At 40.4% G+C, this 19,537-nt stretch overlaps 1 protein-coding gene across 8 annotated transcripts in view; it reads right to left on the bottom strand.

Moving 5' to 3' along the window:
• The window catches only part of synrg (synergin, gamma), a 35,818-nt gene extending 16,518 nt beyond the window's left edge, over window positions 1-19,300 (bottom strand). The window contains exons 1-16 of one of the 8 annotated variants that reach the window (XM_035679572.1): window positions 19,233-19,300; window positions 14,700-14,740; window positions 13,471-13,607; window positions 12,861-12,988; window positions 10,986-11,091; window positions 10,767-10,878; window positions 9,395-9,826; window positions 7,582-7,860; window positions 6,246-6,326; window positions 5,861-6,057; window positions 4,994-5,239; window positions 4,770-4,909; window positions 2,436-2,560; window positions 1,774-1,836; window positions 1,321-1,350; window positions 15-184 (exon numbers count right to left, since the gene is read on the bottom strand). In XM_035679572.1, coding sequence (XP_035535465.1) covers window positions 15-184; window positions 1,321-1,350; window positions 1,774-1,836; window positions 2,436-2,560; window positions 4,770-4,909; window positions 4,994-5,239; window positions 5,861-6,057; window positions 6,246-6,326; window positions 7,582-7,860; window positions 9,395-9,826; window positions 10,767-10,878; window positions 10,986-11,091; window positions 12,861-12,988; window positions 13,471-13,607; window positions 14,700-14,740; window positions 19,233-19,267 — 2,322 coding nt within the window. In that variant the 5' untranslated portion in view covers window positions 19,268-19,300. The remainder of the gene's footprint in view (window positions 1-14; window positions 185-1,320; window positions 1,351-1,773; window positions 1,837-2,435; window positions 2,561-4,769; window positions 4,910-4,993; window positions 5,240-5,860; window positions 6,058-6,245; window positions 6,327-7,581; window positions 7,861-9,394; window positions 9,827-10,766; window positions 10,879-10,985; window positions 11,092-12,860; window positions 12,989-13,470; window positions 13,608-14,699; window positions 14,741-19,232) is intronic. The other 7 variants (XM_035679573.1, XM_035679574.1, XM_035679575.1 and 4 more) reach the window with 7 other exon arrangements.
• Between the last annotated feature and the right edge of the window lie 237 nt (window positions 19,301-19,537).

Below are 19,537 nucleotides of genomic sequence, written 5' to 3'. Positions count from 1 at the left end.
TGCTGCTGCTGCTGCTGCTGTGGTAGATGTTGTAGAGACTGAGAGTTTGGGAAAGTGGAAGGAAAGGCTGGTTGAAAGATCTTGGCCTGTTCTGAAGGGTCTAGTGGAGAGACGCTGTCGGCGGTTTTAAAGTCTGTGAAGCCATCATCAGTGCTGACAGACTTGAAATCTGCAAATCCTTCCCCTGTGAACCAAAGACAACAATTTAAGATCATTAAAACATATTTATCACGGCATCAATGGGAAACTGACATGAGACAATAAAGCCTCAGCTGCTCCAGCCACGATTCTGTAATTTTACAATCCTACAAGAAAGGAAGCAGGTGAATAAGTTATAACTCTGTGCTTATGTGAATGTTGTTGGTAAACTTCCTGTCTTGTGATGAGCTGTGGGCTGCAGAGTGTCCAAAGAACAGCACACATCACTGCACAAAAAAGCTACTGCATCTAAAAGACACACACATCCTAACTACCATGCAATGAACTGTTCAAACTAGAACAGAACATGATAAAGCAATTCTGCCAAAAAATTTCCATCTTCACAAGTTATTTTGTCTCCTTATGTTTGGAAATTTCCAAGTGAAAGTTACAGAAGTCAACTTGCTGTGGATGCTATTTCAGCAGTTTTGATTTTCATTCTTAGAAACGTGTTAAAAGTAACCTGAATAAAATGGTTTGGACAGGTTACACTTTAATTTTTAATTAGTCTCGGAAACAACTAGTAATTGTAGTTGGTAGATAAATAGGAAGGGAAAACATCAAAATATATTAATTATGTTGTATACTGTACAGTTATTTGTTCTTTAAAATGGAAAATGTTTGCAAAATATGTTATATAATTTAATATAATTTGATAAGTATTATAAGTAAGTGAGAATGAGTATTTCAGTGAATATTTGAGCCAATGTTCAATAAAAAATAAAGATCTGGATTCTTACAATATATACAGTAGGTTGTTTTACTTTTTTGTTTAAAGAAAGATGAAACCTTAAAATTAAATAGAAATTACCTGTTAAGATGGGTATTTTTTGCAATGAGAAAACTCCTTTTATTCTATAAAAGAGCAGCAGAAACATTTTTTGGAACAGAATCTTTTCGTCTCAAATTTTTGAAACACGCCACTTGGATAAACCACACCGGAAAAAAAAGTTAGAATGCATTCTTGAGTTGTTAATCCAGTGTGGTATAATATATGCATGGACTGAAACAGAGAATCTGTTCACACTGCCGGTGTATGGTGGAGAAGAGATAACTAATGGGCTCATTAAGGAGATGGAGCCTGACAATGCCAAGGAAAGGTCACTGCAAAGCATGACTTACTGGAGTTGTAAGAGCTGTCCCCATCGGAAACTGTTCTAATGAAACAGGGATGGGAAACACACTGGTATCAACACTGCAGGCTTGCAAAACAAGATACAGTGTAAATATGGAACAATAGTGAGAATGGTGATTGTAGTGACCGGACAGCTTTACCCTAGTTATAAAACAATGTTTAATTAGAGGGAATCTAACACCAACACTCTTCCCTACAAATTCCAACCAAAATAACACAACGTTTTCCACAAAGAGGAATTTATATTGTTTTTGAAGGTCTCTCCTGTCCTTTAGCCATGTGGTTGCAGGGACCATCTCAGAGCCCAATTTGGCAGCGAGGCCAATGGGATTCAACTTGGGAATACCAAGAAATGTATTTTGAAAAACACAGTGACTATGCCTAGTGTTTGATGGAGACAGAGAGAGACTTGTGTTAGAAAGGGTGGCAGAGTTTCTTACCGACTGGTTTCTTGTCAGCAGGTTGCTCAAGCTGTCTGAACACACTGTATTTGTCGCCAATATCTGGATCGGAAAAAATAATGAAGAATGAGTAAAGTATGAAGAGAAAATACAATGCATTTAATAGGCAGGCAGGTGATGCCTTAATGCAGTTTGCTATGGCTGAAATGTACTCAATGTATTGCCCAAGGACCAAAACACTGAGTTTATAAGAAGTCAAAAACACTTCCATACAGCTGAAGGTGCCCTCATTTAAGCTGCTTTGGAAATTGTTTTCTCTGCATTAAAATTTAAGTAGATTGAAAGTTGCAGTAGGTAACCTTCAGGGATCAACATTATTTTAAAAAGTAATAAAAATGCTGTGTTGGTGGATAAGGATAACATTTTAGAATTGGAGAAACAGTGGTTAAGTATTCCTCTGCTGTGTCATGGTGAAATGTGTGGGAACCCATATGAGTGATGAGACATCTGAGGTGATGGTGTCAGAGAGGAGCAGGAGGTGTGTCATTACCTCTGCTGCTGTGTCATTATCTCTGCTGCTGTGTTATTTTAATGTCTTAAGATAATTTTTTTTACCCTTCCCTCACCTAGTTTATCTTTTCATGGAGAGCAGACAATGTTCCTAACATGCTGTAGAACCATACGTGAGATAGAGAAGGTACCTGAGGCAGGAGCTGTAGGCTCTGCAGGCTGATCCACAGACAGCTGCTTGAAGACAGCATACTTATCAGATGACGTGACGGAGGCAGAGGAGGAACCAGAGACTGGCGTAAGCATGGCAGGCGCACTGCAGGGACACAATAGCTAGTCAGACATCAGTTTAATCCCCATAAGCTGCCTGAGCTGATTGAACATTTGCCCTGGGCACAGAAAGTTTGGAGAGGTTTTTTTTTTTTGTTAAAAGCTTTTTCGTTCTACATAGTGCTTACAATTATGGTGGCTGTAGCTGATGCAAGGAGAAGGTACTTTTATCAATATCTTTGCTTTATTCATGCAAAGACTGAAAGAAAGTCTGAACCAAACTTGATTGAAAGGTGACTCATATTTGACTGTCTTTATATATACTTGAAATATAATCTAAATTAACAATGCAGTCTGTCAATGTTTTGCATTATGTTGTCTGATATTGACATTTTAAACATCTGTGCTGTCTTTTGAACCAATTCTCCTCCAATTTGGGAACAGATGACGAGAAGTTATGTTGCTCCCAAATGCCCTTCAGCCCAATAAAAATCTGCTCTGTTGCAATTTTTTCCTGTTTTTTTTTTTTTTTTTTTTTAAATTGAAGTCCTTTTTATGCAGTTTCTAACTTATCTCACTAACTTATCTTTATTTTTGTTTTATCAGTAGATGGATACCTCTCATGCCTGCCTGTTAAATATGAAGTTACAGCCTGTAGCTGGTGAGCTTATGTTAGGGAAAGTCTTGAACATGGGAAACAGTGATAAAAACAAAATAAGCCTACCAGACCCTCTAAAGCTCATTAATTTAAACTTTATATCTTGCACAAAAACACCATTTTACACTGGGCAATGTTGCCAGGCAACCACCGACGATCAAAGAAGTTACTGGCTCCAACCAAGAAATAGTCAGGCACACAAACCCCTGTAAAAACACAAATTATTGTTTTATACTTTGTCAAATTAGTCAAACCAGTTATGAAGGGGTTGTATAGTGAGCTTAGGTCCTCGTAGGCAGGTTTTGTTACCTTTATACGGACCCAGGCTAGCTGTCTCCCTTTGTTTACAGTGTTTGTGCTAAACTAAGCTAATTGGCTGTTGACAGTAGCTTTAAATTTACCATACAGATATAACAGTGGGTTCCATCTTCTCGCCACCAGAATATTTCTAAAAACACAACTATTCCTTTAAGTGAATGTTTCTATATATATGTATCACAAGTAAATTCAATTATATAATAAGATGACCATTCGTGTTAGGTTCGGATGCCCCTGTAAGATACAAAAAAAACTAGGCTAAAAATGTATATTACGACTTTGCAAAAGTAGCTGATCTGATGACATACTAGAATCAAGCACAAAGGGAAATCATTACGCTCACTTTCCAGCCCGTTCTCTGGAAGAGATCTGACAGTAAGTTATGCCTGCCAGTACAGGCTGGCAAACCAAAAAGAGGTTTTCATCCTCTCATTTAATTAGACAGCGATCTCAGACTGTGGGGAATTCGTGTTACATTGGTGAAACAGTCAGAAGTGTATGTGTATGTTTTCAGGGGAGAAAAAGGAGGGAATTATAAAACGCCTATGCCACTTAGATGTGAGATACTTTAGTTCTGCTTTCTCTTTGTCTTTCGGCGGATAATTGCCTTTCAGCTTCCTCTCTGTGAAAGGATCGTCTCTCCATATGAGCTTGGAAAGTAATATAAAGAAATGAGCTTATCTACTGTCCACTGAAATTAATTCATTAAGAGATGACCCAAACTCATTGTTATTCTGGGGAGGTTATTATGAGATATTAAGACAGTGTGTCTGACTGTACGGTTTCCAAGACAGACAATGCAAGACACAAATATTATGCAGATTAACTCAGCTATAAATAACCAATGAGGGCTGAATTTTAGAACTTCATCTCTGCAAATATTTCTTCAGAAAATAAGAGAGAAATAATGAGGAACACTTTAGATAATACTAGTTTTTTTAGCCCCCAATCCAAGTCATTAAATATTGAGTATCTGCCAATATAAAGTGCTGATCTGATACTGACACTTTTTTTACATACTGTATTGCACAGTGCACACTTCAAGTACATTAAAGTTTTAAAGATCAATCCAGTGTACATGCCTGACAATTTAGTTCCGCATTTCATTAAGAAACAAAATGCCTGAATCGAAGCTGTTCCTTAATGTGATTTTATTTTTTTACACAATAAAGTATAAAATAACAAACCCTCTCTAAAATTAAAACTTCCTTTTGTAATACTTAAATTGCAAAATAATGAATCAATTCTGCCTCCAATCCACTGCACTCGCACCCTGTACCTGTTTTGGTGCTGAGGTGCGATGGCGGTGGGGAAACTTCCACCAGACTCCCCCTGGAACTCAGTGAATGTCTGGTCTCCTGCTCCTGGCTTTGGAGCCTCCTGGAAGTCCTGGAAATCATCGTCATCGGCTTTGGTTGCCTATGCCAACAACACGTTAGTGAGTAAGACGTGAATTATGATCTAAATGCAGAACTTAATCATTGTAAATCGTACCATTATTACCTGTGCAGGAGGGAAACTGGCGATAAAGTTAGTGTTTGTGGGTGCTTGAGCCGGTGCTGCATGTGTTATGGCCATGACTGGTGGTGCTGGTGTGGGCATGGCCATGGAAACCGGGGGCTTGGTCATCATGGACTGCTGGTGCTGGGGCATGACAGGGGCCATGGCCATAGCCAGGGCCGGCAGGTTGGGCACGGGTGGAGAAGGGAACTGACTGAGGATTTCCACATTCATCGCTGGGAGACCACTCTGAAACAAAGAAGACAGGTTTCAAGCATTTGACTAATGACATTTGATGTTTTTCCGATTAACAACAAATCCAACGTGGCTACTCTGAACTCATTTGATGCCATCATGTGTTCACTGAACAAGGAAAAAAAAAAAAAAAAAAGACTGATGTTTGCATATAAATTATTCAACAAAGTCAAGTTCCTTTTGAGCAGATGTCAAAGGCAGACTCAAACTTTTTCCCCTCACAAAAGAATGCACCTGGTTGTGCTTGTGTTTTAAGGCTCTTGAAGATTTACATCACCAAAGGTGTCTTATTATTCCTCGCATGGAAGCGGTGGCATGCCGTGTTCCGTGAGCTGCCTGCAGATTTGCATCCTCCCAGGGGTGGTGGTGACAGGCCCAGGCTAAGGATGATAAGAAGCCTCCTGCCAAACTCGGCTGATGGGAACTCAGACATATATTGGGCTTACAATGCTTCACAAGCCCTGGGCTGACTCACAGTGCTGCCTCTTTCTCCGTATTTCTAGGTGGGCCTGTCTAATTTCAGTGTGGAGTTCATGGCGAGGCTCTGTGGAAGCCATGGGGGATGATTAGTAAAGTAATTCTAAGTGGATAATTTGTCTTGACTCCGGTGTTTACCTGTGCCACACCAATTAGTGCGAGTACAGTGTAGAGCTCTTCCTTGGTCAGCATGCCAGGTGTTGTGCGGTTGGCTGACGCCCATATTTGCCCCAGTGCTTCCCTGGGAAGACCTGATGACATTAGTATTGGGTAGAGTTTGGCTGTGTCGATCCCTGCCGGAGTCATGGTGAATTCAAGAACCTTCGTGAACATTTCTAACAAAAGAAAAACAGAAAGGAAAATATTCATTTATGCTAGAAATGGAGAGGTAAACAACTAAATTCTCAAATAAACTGGAGATTAGAGTTAGAGTGCAGTTTCATTTTCTTTGACAAAACACACTGTAATGTCAAATATGATTATCTGAAACACTAAATACAAATATTCATGTACAAAGGTTTACCTGGGACGAGGCTGTCATTGTAAACCCAGGCTGGCAGCATGGGCTGAATGTGCTCTTGTTGTGGGTACACGCCAACACCTGCTGTCACAAGCACACGCACACGCACACACACACACACACACACACTTAGTTGTTATAGCAAAAAAAAATCTTGTCCAGGCATACGATTTGCCAAGCCTCTTGGCAGCTGAGCCTGCTTGTATCGAACTCAACAAAATCATACACCTGATGTCTGGAAGGCTCGGTGCAGATGTAATGCTCCCCTGCACTGAATCACGCCGTCCTGCCACGTCAGACATCTATAAATCAGCCTGTGAGCAATTCCAACTTCAAGGGAGAGGGGAGAGAGGAGACTGCCTCATAAGAAAAAAATAGCTAAAACTTCTAATTTAACTGCCGACATTGACCTTTTTTTTTTTTTTAAATAGACTAACAAAATTTCGATAAAAAGCAATAGCTCGTTTTCAGTTCCTAACACTGTCTGCGAGGCATCGGTTACTCAGGCAGCCACTTTGCACCATAACTACTCACCATCAGTCTTGGACAGTTAATAAATAAATCGATTACAAATCTCCGTGGTCTCCATGATGAGCCTCTATATTTCCCTCGATGACACAGAGGACACGACACAGACAAACAAATATACAGCACAAAGGGGTAGCCGAATGGCATGCACAATCAGCCTTGGATTATGTTTGGAGCCCAGTTGGCACCTGCCAATTCATTGCGGCATCCCCTGTTAAACCAAAGCAGTCCAGCATGCGCCAGAGGTCTTCTCTGAGAGGTGTTTAACAGTGAGGGTACAGACGGCAGTTATTTGAGTCAGCAGGTTATTTCCCAGGATTCGACAGACACTAGTCCATTTCCACAATGTGTGCAGAGAGCGCCAAACATGAGAAGGCCCCCCCCCCCAATGAGATTTGGCCTGAAGTGACAGAGGTATAAAGTGGGCAGAAATAAAAGCAGAGACTTGGCTTAGAAAACGTATAAACACCAGGGAGGGTACCCCAAAGACACCGCCACTCCATAATAATCTTAGATGTGAAGAAATGTCAGCAGGATTGAATTTAACAGCACAAACAGCATTAAATAGTATAACGCCCAGTCCAGAATCTTGTATAAACCAATTATGACCCAAAGAGATTAAAGAGAATAGATAAAGCTTCTACCAAAAAAAAAAAAAAAAAGTATAGAATTATTTTGTCAGGGTTAGAAAGAGTGAAATATTTCCCCAGGACAGAAAGAAAACTACGGCCTTGATTGTGTGTTCATACTGCAGCAAAGCAAGGGAGAGAAGAAGAAGCTATAAAGTCTAATAAACAGGCACTTCTCTCACCACTGTCACTACTGGTTTGAGGAGACGAGTCAGCAGCTGATGGGGGGACGCTGGGTGCTGACACCGGGGCCTCGGGTAGCTTTTCTGCGACGAAGACAGAACTCAAGTCCTCAGAGGCCGCAGCCCAGTTCCTGGATTTAGTGCTGGTTTGAAACTGAGCTGAAACTTTAGCTCTAGGACCCATTTTAGCCAAACTCTGCATGGACTTAAAGCTAACATGGGCCGTCTTATCAGCAGTAAGATCGCATGAGGAGAATAGCTTCTCTTCCAGGGACGGGCCTAGAGGGGTGAATGAGGAACAGGTTTCTTGATAACACAGCTGTTAAAGCTTCCTGTTTATCTGAAGTTAAGTTGATGATTAAACTTGTTGCTATATTTAGGGGGATATTAACTAAGCATTTGTCAACATTCAAAGTCAGTTTGTCCTCATTTCCTAAAGAACCGCACCAAGGTTATTGGGAGAAAAGTGGCACCAATGAAAATTGGGTTTGGTCTCATGTAATATGTATTTCTATAATAAGTATTTCTGTTTAGAGGCATAAAATATGAGAAGAGACTCTCAACTAGTGAGTAAGAGAGAGACAGAGAACCATTATTTTTCCTGACTTTAATGGCTCATAGCAGGTTCAGTTCAGTACTGCGGCTGTTACGTGGCTATTTAAAACATATCGAGTAGTTGTTCTATATAGCCAGGATCCTGGAATATTAACGGCCATACTGTCAAAAAAAAGAGAGAGGGTCTATCGTATTACAACTTCAGCAGCAAAGAAAAGCTTTAGTGCTCTTTTATCTCTGCACCCTAGCTTACAGCCTGGCATCAGATCTTATTTAGCGTTACTTTATGAAAATCAGATGAGCTGCTACTGGGCTCATTTACATCTGTAGTCTTAACAAATACCACTAAATGGAAAACTTGCAGTGATGCAAAATGTTGTGCCCCTGGTGAATATTTTTGTGATAGACTTAGTGAATATCCCCCTTAGTGTGTCAATGTTTGGTTTATTATCACACAGTATTTTCTGTACTATATCTTAAATTCCTGCCTGCACATAACATATTAATACTTTATTACTACTGTGTAGATTTTTGATTTTTTTCTTAAAAAAAAAAAAAGGGTTAATTTCCCACATCAAGCCGCAAATTAAATTCTCTTTTCTTCAATCAAAAGCAATCCTGAGGCTATCCTGATGCCATCTAATCTGCTTATTCCAGGTGCTAAACAACTAGGTCAGAAATGTCTCAGGAGGATTGGGGATGACATTCGATGGAGGGCTAGCTGTTGCATTTCTCTGAACAGAAGGTGATCTCTCTGTCCTGTCATTCATAGTCTAGAGGCCGAGAGCTGTCACAGAGCAGCTGCTCATCTGAGAGATTAGACGGCAGATGACACATGAGAGTGACAGTCCTCTATCAGTGCACAAACCATAAACGAATTCAGTATCAATGGTGGATTGAGCTACAATATGGTTAAAACCTACTGTGAAACATTATTTATTTTTAATGATGAAGCAAGTCGGGTTTCTTATTTATTCTGCATCCGTGTTTGCCCAGTTTGTGGTGTCTGGTAGCTTTAAAAGGTTTAGGTAATGAGGCCAGGCCATCTGCTGTGCTGGCTGCATGCTCTCACACTGCAACACAGGCCAAAACCAAATCAAAATCCAGACGTACCCGTGAAAATATTCAGCATTAGCAACAGAGCACTACAAGTTAAACAAATAAAATAAAATCCTCTAGATTCACTCAAAGTGTAAATGGTCGGGTATAAATTAGGATGACGAGAGGGGTGGTGTCAACAAAGCAAAAGAAGAGTTACCTTGAAATGTAGATTGGGAGCTGGTGTTGGCAGCAGAGTGCTGGGTGACAGTGGGGATGGACACAGACGGAGGGAGGGACTGAGGAAGGGAGGGGGAAGAAGAGGACAGACCTGCCCTCAAGGAAGGGGATGAAGGTTGGACTTGGGCCTGAGAGGAGAGGTTGGAGGAAGGGAAAGCATTTACAGGACCCTGAACGAAGTCACTAAAATCGTCATCGTCCTCAGAGAAACCTGTCTTGGGGGCAGAGGATGAAGGCTGGGCCTGAGAGGAGAGGCCGAAGGTGGAGGAAGTGGAGGAAGTGGAGGAGGAGGGCGGGGGGAAGCAGGCGGGGGCTTCTAAAGGCCCCTGAAAGTCACTAAACTCGTCATTGTCCTCAGACAAGGCTGGGGGGAGGGAGTGAGTGGTGACAGACGGGAGTGATGGCGATGAGTCTGCAAAAATGAAGAAATAATGATGATGGCACAACACGTGACACACACTACAATGGAGAATGAATTAAGAGCTGCACATTGCAAGAGTGAGATAAGACTATTTTGTGCAAGACAAGCAACTGTAGAACTGCAAATTCAACCAAAATGTCTTGACATTTAATTAATATTGAAATTTTATGAAATGAAATTTGACTGAGCTACTGATTATCAACTTTTAAAACATCAACACTAGAATATGAGTCTAAAGCAAGGGATCACAATCATAAATCTGAGGAGAATCTAGATGATTGGTGAACATAAATGTATGTTCTTTTTTTCAGTTTTAGCTTCTTTAGTCGCTAGTAATTATTCAAATTAAAGAATTTGTCAGGTTTAAAGGTGCAAACCATCTTTGGTGAAACTGTTTACGACTCAGATGTATAATATTTGTGACAAGGAGCTGCTAGTAGACCCTGTTTCCGTTTAAAGGTCTCACAAGATTGGGAACCTCTGCTGTAAAGCCTTACTTCAGGCAAGGTTTTTTTATGTGCATGACTACAATTTCCTGAAATGCACAGGAATAAGTTAAGTGAGAGAAATCTATAGTTCCAAGACATTGGAAAAAGTTCAGAACGTGAACACTGAGGTTCATAAAGAGATGCTATATTGAAGAGAGAGAAAATTAAGACACCAGTAAAAAAAACAATACTGATAGGTGTACAGATGAAAAGACAAACAGAAAAATAATGTGGTAAATCAAATGTGTTTAACAATCTGTGTTGCTCATTATGTTCCCAGACAGAAAATCCAAATTTTGGCTGCCAGCTGGGCAGCCATCATGCCTATCCACTTCTAATCCAGCTCTTATTCTCAGACGGAGCTACAGAGGGCAGATCTGTTGATGGAAAGGCACAACAGAAAACTCCAGGGATTACATTTAAAAGCGATGAGGTGAAGGTACCTGGCTTCTTGGTCTGTGATGATGGAGTCGGGTGCATCTTTGCGTCTCTGCTGAAGCCATCCAGGTTGCCTTTGATTGCCTCCAGGGCATCGTCGCGGCTCTTTTCTCCTGTCTGAGTACAGAACGATAGAGTATGAAGAGCCCAGAGGGTTACAAAGGTGAGCAGTGGACATGCCAGAAAAATAGTAAAATAAACAAGACGTGAAAAGAGAGACTCACCTTGGGTTTGACACTGCTGAGCAGCCTCAGCTTCTGTTTCTGCTCCTCAAATTGTCTTCTTTTTCTGTCCTCATCCAGCATCTTCTGCTGCTGCTCCAGACGTTTTCTGAAGGGCAAGAAGATTATATGGAGAGCTAAGTAAATAATATTCTTAAATAAGTTGGGAACAGGGCAAAACATTTGGATTTGTTTTATTTGTAACACACTACTTATTCCAATTAATATATTTTAGAATACAGACATGAAAAGGCCAAAAGTAAATAAATAAATAAAAACTCAAAAGAAGAAATTCTGAGGGGAGATTAAGCATGAGTAACATTTAGAGCAAAAAGTGTGTGCAGTTTCATTATTGCATAAATAAATGGAGTAGAAAATGGAAAAACTGAGGCTTTCCAAAAGTCAGTGGGTCCTACTGCTTCCCATTAATGGGACTCATCAATAAAATCATTACTTCTTTTCCATTTAAACATACTACAAGGAGTTTTTAACTGGGTATGAAACTGTCTCAATTTAATACTGATGCCTACTGATACATAAACAAATGAGACCATCAGCAACAATATTTTATATATTTATTAATACTGGCTTGAATTTGGTCAGATTCCCCTTGAAATGAATAAAACAAATCAGTAGAAACAATACCACTTCTGTCCACAGGCGGCGCCAGAACAACAACAAAAAGTTCCTTGTAGTGGCTTTAACTTATACGTAATTACGTAATTATGACCCCTGCTTAATAACTTAAATGTTTAACTGAATTGTTTTTTTTGTGTGTGTTTTTTCCTGCAAGTGTATATATATTAATTTGCATTAATGAAATGCTGGATATATACATTTGGAGAAAATAATGAAAATTATAAATCGCAAAAATAAAACTGACATTTCGAAAAGGCTGTCTTTGTCAGAATTTACAAATCTGGCATTTCATAAGTTGTAAATAATACAAGGGTTTCATTTAACCAGCTGTAGCCATTCAAGCTATTACACATCACATACTATGGTATCAAGTATCAGCATTGTAGCCTTTATCAGATAGTAGACCATTGAGAGCTGACTAGAAAGGAGATAGAGATAGGGTGACATGCAACAAAAGGGCCAGACTTGAACCGGGAACATTGGTCAGCACCTAAAAGCCACAAACCACCAGGACTCCCTCAAATCATAGACATTTAAAACAAAGACATGGTGCAATATATAAACACAATGGACCAGGAATAGATACATACAAAGAAATCACCCTGAAAAGAAGCTTTTTCTTTTATTTTTAAAGAGAAGGGTGAATCATATAATCTTGGAATGGAAAAAGGGCCATAAATGTTTATGACCATAAAGTTATCAAATCAGTGGTAACCCAGGAGCAGCAGTGCTGGAGCTCAAAGTGATTCAGTGTCTTAGTAAAGTGGAAACAATTATAGAGTTTTAAAAAAAAAACCTGCATTTCGGGACCAATGACGTGCAGAAGTCATATCCTTGTAAACACTGTTGTACCATATTACGTTATGTGTTTTAAAAAGCTATCTCCTTGTTACAAAGCTGTATTCTCCAGTTTGTTTCATTAAGGAGGAGAACGGAGGAAGAATGTTGTCTCAGGTAAGGCATGTCCTTGAAGTATGCGGTGTACGTTTGTTTGTGGCCGTTAAAGCAACTACTTTGCATTTAGAAATCCCCAGACAAACAGTAGGCACTGAGATCTCAGACTGTCTGATACTGCGAGACTATGTTGTGCTGTGCTTTTCTTCCTTCCAAAATCCAGAGTGGAGTTACTCAGCTGGATATACTGTACACATGCAGATGTGAGAATTCATGTTCACACACAAACAAATACCAAAAAAACAAACAAAAAAAAAACATGATATTAGTGTAAAGATGTCTTACTGGTGCTCCTCAGCCATTTGTTTCTGCATGTCAGCAGTGTACTGGGGTCCAGCAGGTCTCATACCCATAAACTGCGGCTGACCCAAGAACTGCATCCCAGGGGTCTGCATCCCAATAGCCATCCCACCCTGTCAGACACACAAAAAACATTCAAACAGCAGATTCAGAAATCTCATTAGCATTCGTACTGCCACACTCCTTTCACCTGATAGGAAATGCTCACACCAAGGGATAGCAATGCAATTCAGAATAATGTTAATGGAGTTGAGTCTTGTTAAAAATCACCAGGCTGCAATAAATTCCTGTTAATGTGCTGACGTTTAAAACAGTTTGTGATTAGATTGATTTGGAAGCAAGCAGGGTTAAGAGGGCCCCCGGCCTCCACTTGAATGAAATCAGTTAAATCAATACAGTTTCATACTGTTTTACTATTCTGTATTCATAAATGGAAACCCACATTAGTAAGTTTGTTAAAAAATATTACAAATGCTGATGACAAATCACTAAGGGAGCTATTTCAATTAAAAAAACAAACAGAATCAAGAGAACAAATAAAAACGGTGGGGTGTTTCTGCCAAACATCAAACCCAGTGCAGATACAAAAGCTCACCTGCATAGGCATTGCTCCCGGGGGCATCTGCCCCCCAAAGTTCATTCCCATCATGCCCTGCATGTTTGGCTGCATGACAGGGACCATAGGGAAGCCCTGCTGTTGCTGCTGCTGCTGTTGCTGCATGGGTACCATGCCTGCAGAAACACACACAAACACTGTTACAATGTACTGTAGACATGACATAGAATAGTGTGTTCAGTTATTATCTGAATCATGACACTAAGCTCAATTTAAAGTGCATTGAGGGAAACTGAATACAAGTCTGGAGTTTGGAAAAAAAGCCTCCAGTCTGGACATGATTCAGTATTGCAAATAAATTTTCTGGACAGCAGGAAAAAGACACGAGTTCAGCAACAACTCAATCTGTTTTTCCGGTGACTACTGTGACAGCTTGGAGCAAAACAAGAGGAGTGAGGAGGGGGGGGAATGGAAAAGTGTCTGTTTGTTTTCACAGATGCTGTGTGAGCTGACAGCCAGAGCTGAGCAGCCAGCTCCCACTGCAGCCTCCAGATGATTCACCATGTTAGGGCTCAACCGGGCTGAATAAGTGGCTTGTTTAGGAGGCTGCACACAATCAGCTTGGTCTAAAATGACATGGCTAATGGGAGCATGTAATGACCCCTGAGAGACGCTTGTCCCAGTGGTGTGCGGATGGTTTATCAGGAGTGTTACTGCAAAGTCAACAGTCTGAATATGACAAGCACACAGCTGAATGATGGTACATCTGAGGCCCACAATGCACCACTCTGGGCACGGGTAACAAAAGGTACGGCGCTACAGTGTGCGAAATCCTTGCTGCTATTTACTTCAGCCTAATGACTTATGAACCAATTATTAACAGGAAAGACTAATTAGACACGAAACAGAAAACAATTAGCTATCACTTCTTTATCTTTAATAAGTGAACCCAGTAGTTCCCGACAACTTAATCTGCCTTCGTGTGTGATCGGTGAAAGCGTGAGTTGGTATCGGAATCTACATTTATGAAAAGTTAACATGTATTTACTCGCTTGGGAGTCAGTTTTTCATTCTCTCGTTTCATTTAAATTGAAAGACGTCGACACAATGTGTAGCAACATCTACAAGACAGTTTTTATTCTCAATGGGTCCCCTTTGAAACGCTTCATCCCGTCACTGTCAGAGAAAGAAAACCTTCTGATCATGAAACCGGTCAACTATTTTAAATTAAAAGTCGTAACAGTAATGATGACAGTAGAGTGACTCACCTTGTGGAGGTCCCAGACCCCCTCCAACAGGATACATAAAACTAAAGGGGGGAAGAAGAAATGCAGGTAATGAGATTCAAACTACAGTTAAAGTAAAGAAACACACAGATAATAACACTTTAAGAAGCCTTTGTAACATGACAGCCACGAGTGTATTCAGCTTTAATAAAATACCTGAATTTCTACCCAGTGATTGTTGATATTTGTGCTGTTTACACATTGTTGATTAAAATGAAAATGCCTGCCTGGCCTATAATTGTTGTCGGCAAATGATGAAGAGGATCTGTAGGAATTTGAACTAAAAGCAATGTTTGCTGTTTATAATAATTTGTTTTTGAGCCAGACTGTCTGAATTCGAAACACCAGGTAAAGAAAGGATGTAGAGAAGATGCACTGCAGCAGTTACAGAACGAGCTAAAAGTCGTCTCAGCTTATTCCCACAGACCAGCCTCAAGTTAAATATCCGTTTAAATTTTAACATTAGAGCCAAAAAGCAGCAAACGTGGCGCAGTTTAGTTTCCACAGGCGACTTGGACTTTGTCACTGGGTCTTTGCTGAGAAACAGGCCTTGAAGAAATAATCAGAGGAAGCTGCTACAAGTCGGCCAAGTCTCTGCTCACCAGAGCCAACACACACAGGCCTTCAGCTATTTGTCACATAACTTATTACGACTCAGTTCTTCGGGCTGGAACTGAGACAAACAGAAGAACTGCTTCCCTGACCGACTCAAAGCTAAATTTGAGCATCTAACAGCATCTAACTAATCCAACGGGTGAGTGACATTATCATACTGACAGCTTTAGCACAGACACAACTGTGCTATCAAAAGGGAGGCAGGGAACTCATTGTAACACAGTTCAAGCATTTGCCAATGCAATTACCAACTCCCTGTGCCAAATAAGGAATAATCTTGACTTGAGTTTCACTTTTACATTCATCATTACAAAGAAAAGGTGTATTTTTGTACAGTAAGTGTTGAAAACTGTACACAAAAGTGCAACTAACAGTTATTTTCATGATCAATTAACCCTTCAGAGTATTTTTTGATTCATCGATAGTCCGTAAATTGTCACAATAAGTGAAAAAAAGGTCATTACAAGCTCCTGAATTCAATGTGACGTCTTCTTATTGCTCATTTTGTCTGACCAACAATACAAAACCCAAAGATATTACATTCACAGTGACAGAGAGAAACATCAAACACACATATTTCACACGCTGCTAACAGCTAATTCTTGGCATTTTTGCTGATAAACGACTTAAAAGATTCATCAGTTCTTCCAGTTGTTGTTGGTGATTAATTTTCTGTGAGTCAACTTATCGTTTCAGCTTCATTAAACATGTTCCACTGCCACACACTGTGCCATGATGAATCCATAGATAATTATTACTGTGCATGCAGTGTTACTGTTCTGGTCTCAAAGCTCTCATCAGCATTGTTTCCAGTAAAAACGCTCCCTGATAAACGGCCTGCTTAAAGTCAACTTTACAATGTCATTATATGGCAGTGTTGTGTTTACAGCTCGTTTCTGCTGCCCCCAAGTGGCAAAACAAATACTGCAGGTTTAAATACAGTGAGAAAGGGAGCAACATCTTCAAAGGACAGCAATGCCCCCACAGAATGAGGCTTTGATGCACCAAAGTGATTATATTGTCCTCTATTGTGTAATTTGTCTGCCTTTCATTTCACCATGCCCTGCTCTGAAGATAAAAACTAGAAACCTACATTCAGTGGTTTACATGCCAGTGTGTATATACATTAAATACTGATTTAATGTGCTTTGCTGAATGATAATTTAAAAACATTTAATCTAAAATAGAAGAAGAAGTTGCACAGAGTCCTGATATAACACAACTGGGTGTCACCTTCAGTGGTGATGCTCGACTTGGAGGGTTTCAGACTCTCACATCTGCTCCCTGTAAGATTTGCAGCTTAAAAGGCTTTTATAGGAGCACTACAGCTCTGCAGCAAATAACAGGTCATGGTTGGGCAGATTAACATAGGAGGAGATAAGCAGTAATAGCAGCTGTGGACGGAGGGCAGGCCAGCGACTTGTAAAAAGGCCTGTAATCATCCAACAGTTATCATCAGACTGTTTTGAAAGCTGGGAGACAGACGGCAGGGTTTCAGCCAGCGTCATTCTCAGTGAAAAGGCTCAAATTAAAACTGTTTCAGCTTGTTCAGAAGCTGCTCCTGTTGTGGAATATGCAGACATAAAATCACTGAGAAACACAGACTGAGAGGTTACATAATAGAGTTACTGATAGTTACTGAGCTGCATTTCTCAGCAGTTGTATCAGATAAAGCAGCGCTGTCAGAGAGCTGAAACGATTACTCGATGGGCTGAGTTGATTTGAGCCACATTTAAAGGAGACTTATCACGTGATGTGTGTAATCGAAAGTGGTTGGTTTTGAGTTTGTTTCCAGCAGAAGGACGCAGACGGAGTCAACAAATGTAGTTAAAGAGAATATTAAATCTACAGAAATAAACAGGACAGGTTTGACATTTGGATCTAATATTCTTTTCCATAAAATTTGAAAATGTGCGACTACAGTTATAGAAGTTGTGTTTCAATGATCCAGCTTCTCAGATGAAAGGGTTTGCTATATTTCTTTGTCATTTATTAAAGTAAATGAAAGGTCTTCAGGTTTTGAACTGTTGGTTGAGCAGAACAAGCAACTTAAACGTCTTTTTGAGTTTTATTGTGAATTATATAGTTAAATATTATAGTTACTTGCAGCCCTAAACACCACACAATATGTGACCTGGATCCTGTCAATCCTCATGTGGCAGAATCAACACAGGGAGCCAGTCAAGATTTATTCATTTGGGTTTTTCCAAGTCCACCAGGGCCCTTGTCCTGCTATCATTCATTACCATGGCAAAGATAAACTAATTAAACTATAAACACTACACCGACATAAATTCAACTCCAGCTGTCATAAATTCAATTAAACACATTCCTCATGTTCTCCAGAAACCGATAACGAGCAGATTATATTTCCAACTTGGAAATGTCAACGGTTACAAAACACAGCCCATAATAACACACTCTCGGCAAATAAGTTATTACAATAGGACATCATCTGACACTGGTGAGGCCAAACGCCTGACAGATGCTGTAATCACATGGCCTGTTGAAGACAAAGACATCTGCATCTCTGTCACAGCCTCCATGGAGGAAACACAGCCACTGCAACTTATACTTAACTGCTCAGCTTCATTATATATATATATATATATTTTAATTGATACTCCAAACACAGACAAAGGTGCTTCAGCTGTCAAATAGATTTCGTAAGCTGTGCTACTGCTCCACCTCCTGGTTTCACCTGACACATTTATATATCTGTATTCTCCGGTTTTGCCAGATAAACACTGAAACTATCCAGAACTTCATCCCTATATTGTTTGGCACTATATTTGGCATTTGAACACGCAACAGATGCACCAGGCTAAAAGTATTTGGACTTTAATGGATGAGAAATACTAACACATTCCTGTCATACTGAATCATTGTGGCGTTATTAAGGAAAAGGCACTGACACCCTACATCATATACATTACAACACAAGTCAATAACTGAATTATACGCCAGGTCTTCACGTTACAGATGCTTTTTCCTACTACCCACACTCATCTACAGTCAGGAGGGCTCTGGTTTCACCTGTCAGATCAGTATCACCTGGCTAACCAAGAGCCTATTCATTATTCAAGCTGCTCGAGTTTCAACTTATGAAATAATCATGAGTCTGGCCTTTTCATCTCCTCTGCAGGCGACCACACTGCTCTAATAAGATACCTGTACACCTGCTACACAGGTACATTATGTTTATATACAATGCATACTGGTTAGAGATGCTGTGTGACAGCTGTGTGCTTCAGTGAAGAATCATTCATTAAACACAAAGCAGAGCAGTCTGACTCCTGAGCTGACACATATCAAGCATTTGCAGCTGGTGTGTTTAGAAGAGAAAATCTTTATATATTTAGGAGTTTTTAGGGTTTTTTTGGGGGAAGATATTTACTTCAAACCTGCTTCCCTTTCTTAAATACTCAACAGTGTACCAACATGATGCCAAACAGCAGCACGCCAGCGAGAAAGACACAGTAAATAGACCAAACCATCCTCAGGCCTCTCTGCACAGGTGCTAGCTCTTGTCCAACACCGCTGCAAGAAAGCGCCTTTCTCCACAACAAATACCAAGTTAAATCGCAGGATAGACACAACACCGCCTACAGACGACACGACCCGTACAGTGTGTCACTATATAACATATAAACACAGCCACTGTGGCGTTATTGTGGCAGCACAACCAGCTGCTATCGTTAGCCTGTGACACCTGACAACCAGCCATCTCATCCCGTCACCCGGATAACAACACCCGCCCTCATCGCGCTCTTCCCCGGCTCTTTTCTTGTGCGCTCACCGGCGCTCACCGGCGGACGCTTCACAAACTGTCCCCACTCACAGAGAAAGAGTTTTTTTTGTTGTGGTTTTTTTTGCTGGTTATGAAAAAGGCTGAAATACCTGCTGCCTCCCCCAGATCCCGGCCGCAGCGCCATCTTAATAACAGCAGTCACTAGTGGGAGATGACGTCAGCGGTGACGGAGGGCGGAGGGCGGGAAACTGAGGCCCTGAGTTTGGACTCACAGGAGCAGCTCAGTTCTGCCTCACAGGCAATCCGTGCTCCTATAATGGCTGCTCCACTTGTCACATTTACCCCAAGTGCTACTTAATACTGGTACTTTGTTTAAGCATTTTTTATTTTATACAACTTTATAATAATATATGACAGATGTAGTTTCTACTTGCTTGTATAATATATGTTGTTT

Source organism: Morone saxatilis, unplaced genomic scaffold (assembly GCF_004916995.1).
Source record: "Morone saxatilis isolate NCDOM2014 unplaced genomic scaffold, NCSU_SB_2.0 Contig8, whole genome shotgun sequence".
NCBI classification, from domain to species: Eukaryota; Metazoa; Chordata; class Actinopteri; family Moronidae; genus Morone; species Morone saxatilis.
The sequence above is the reverse complement of the archived record's forward strand: the minus strand, read 5'-3'. Positions and strand labels throughout refer to the sequence as shown.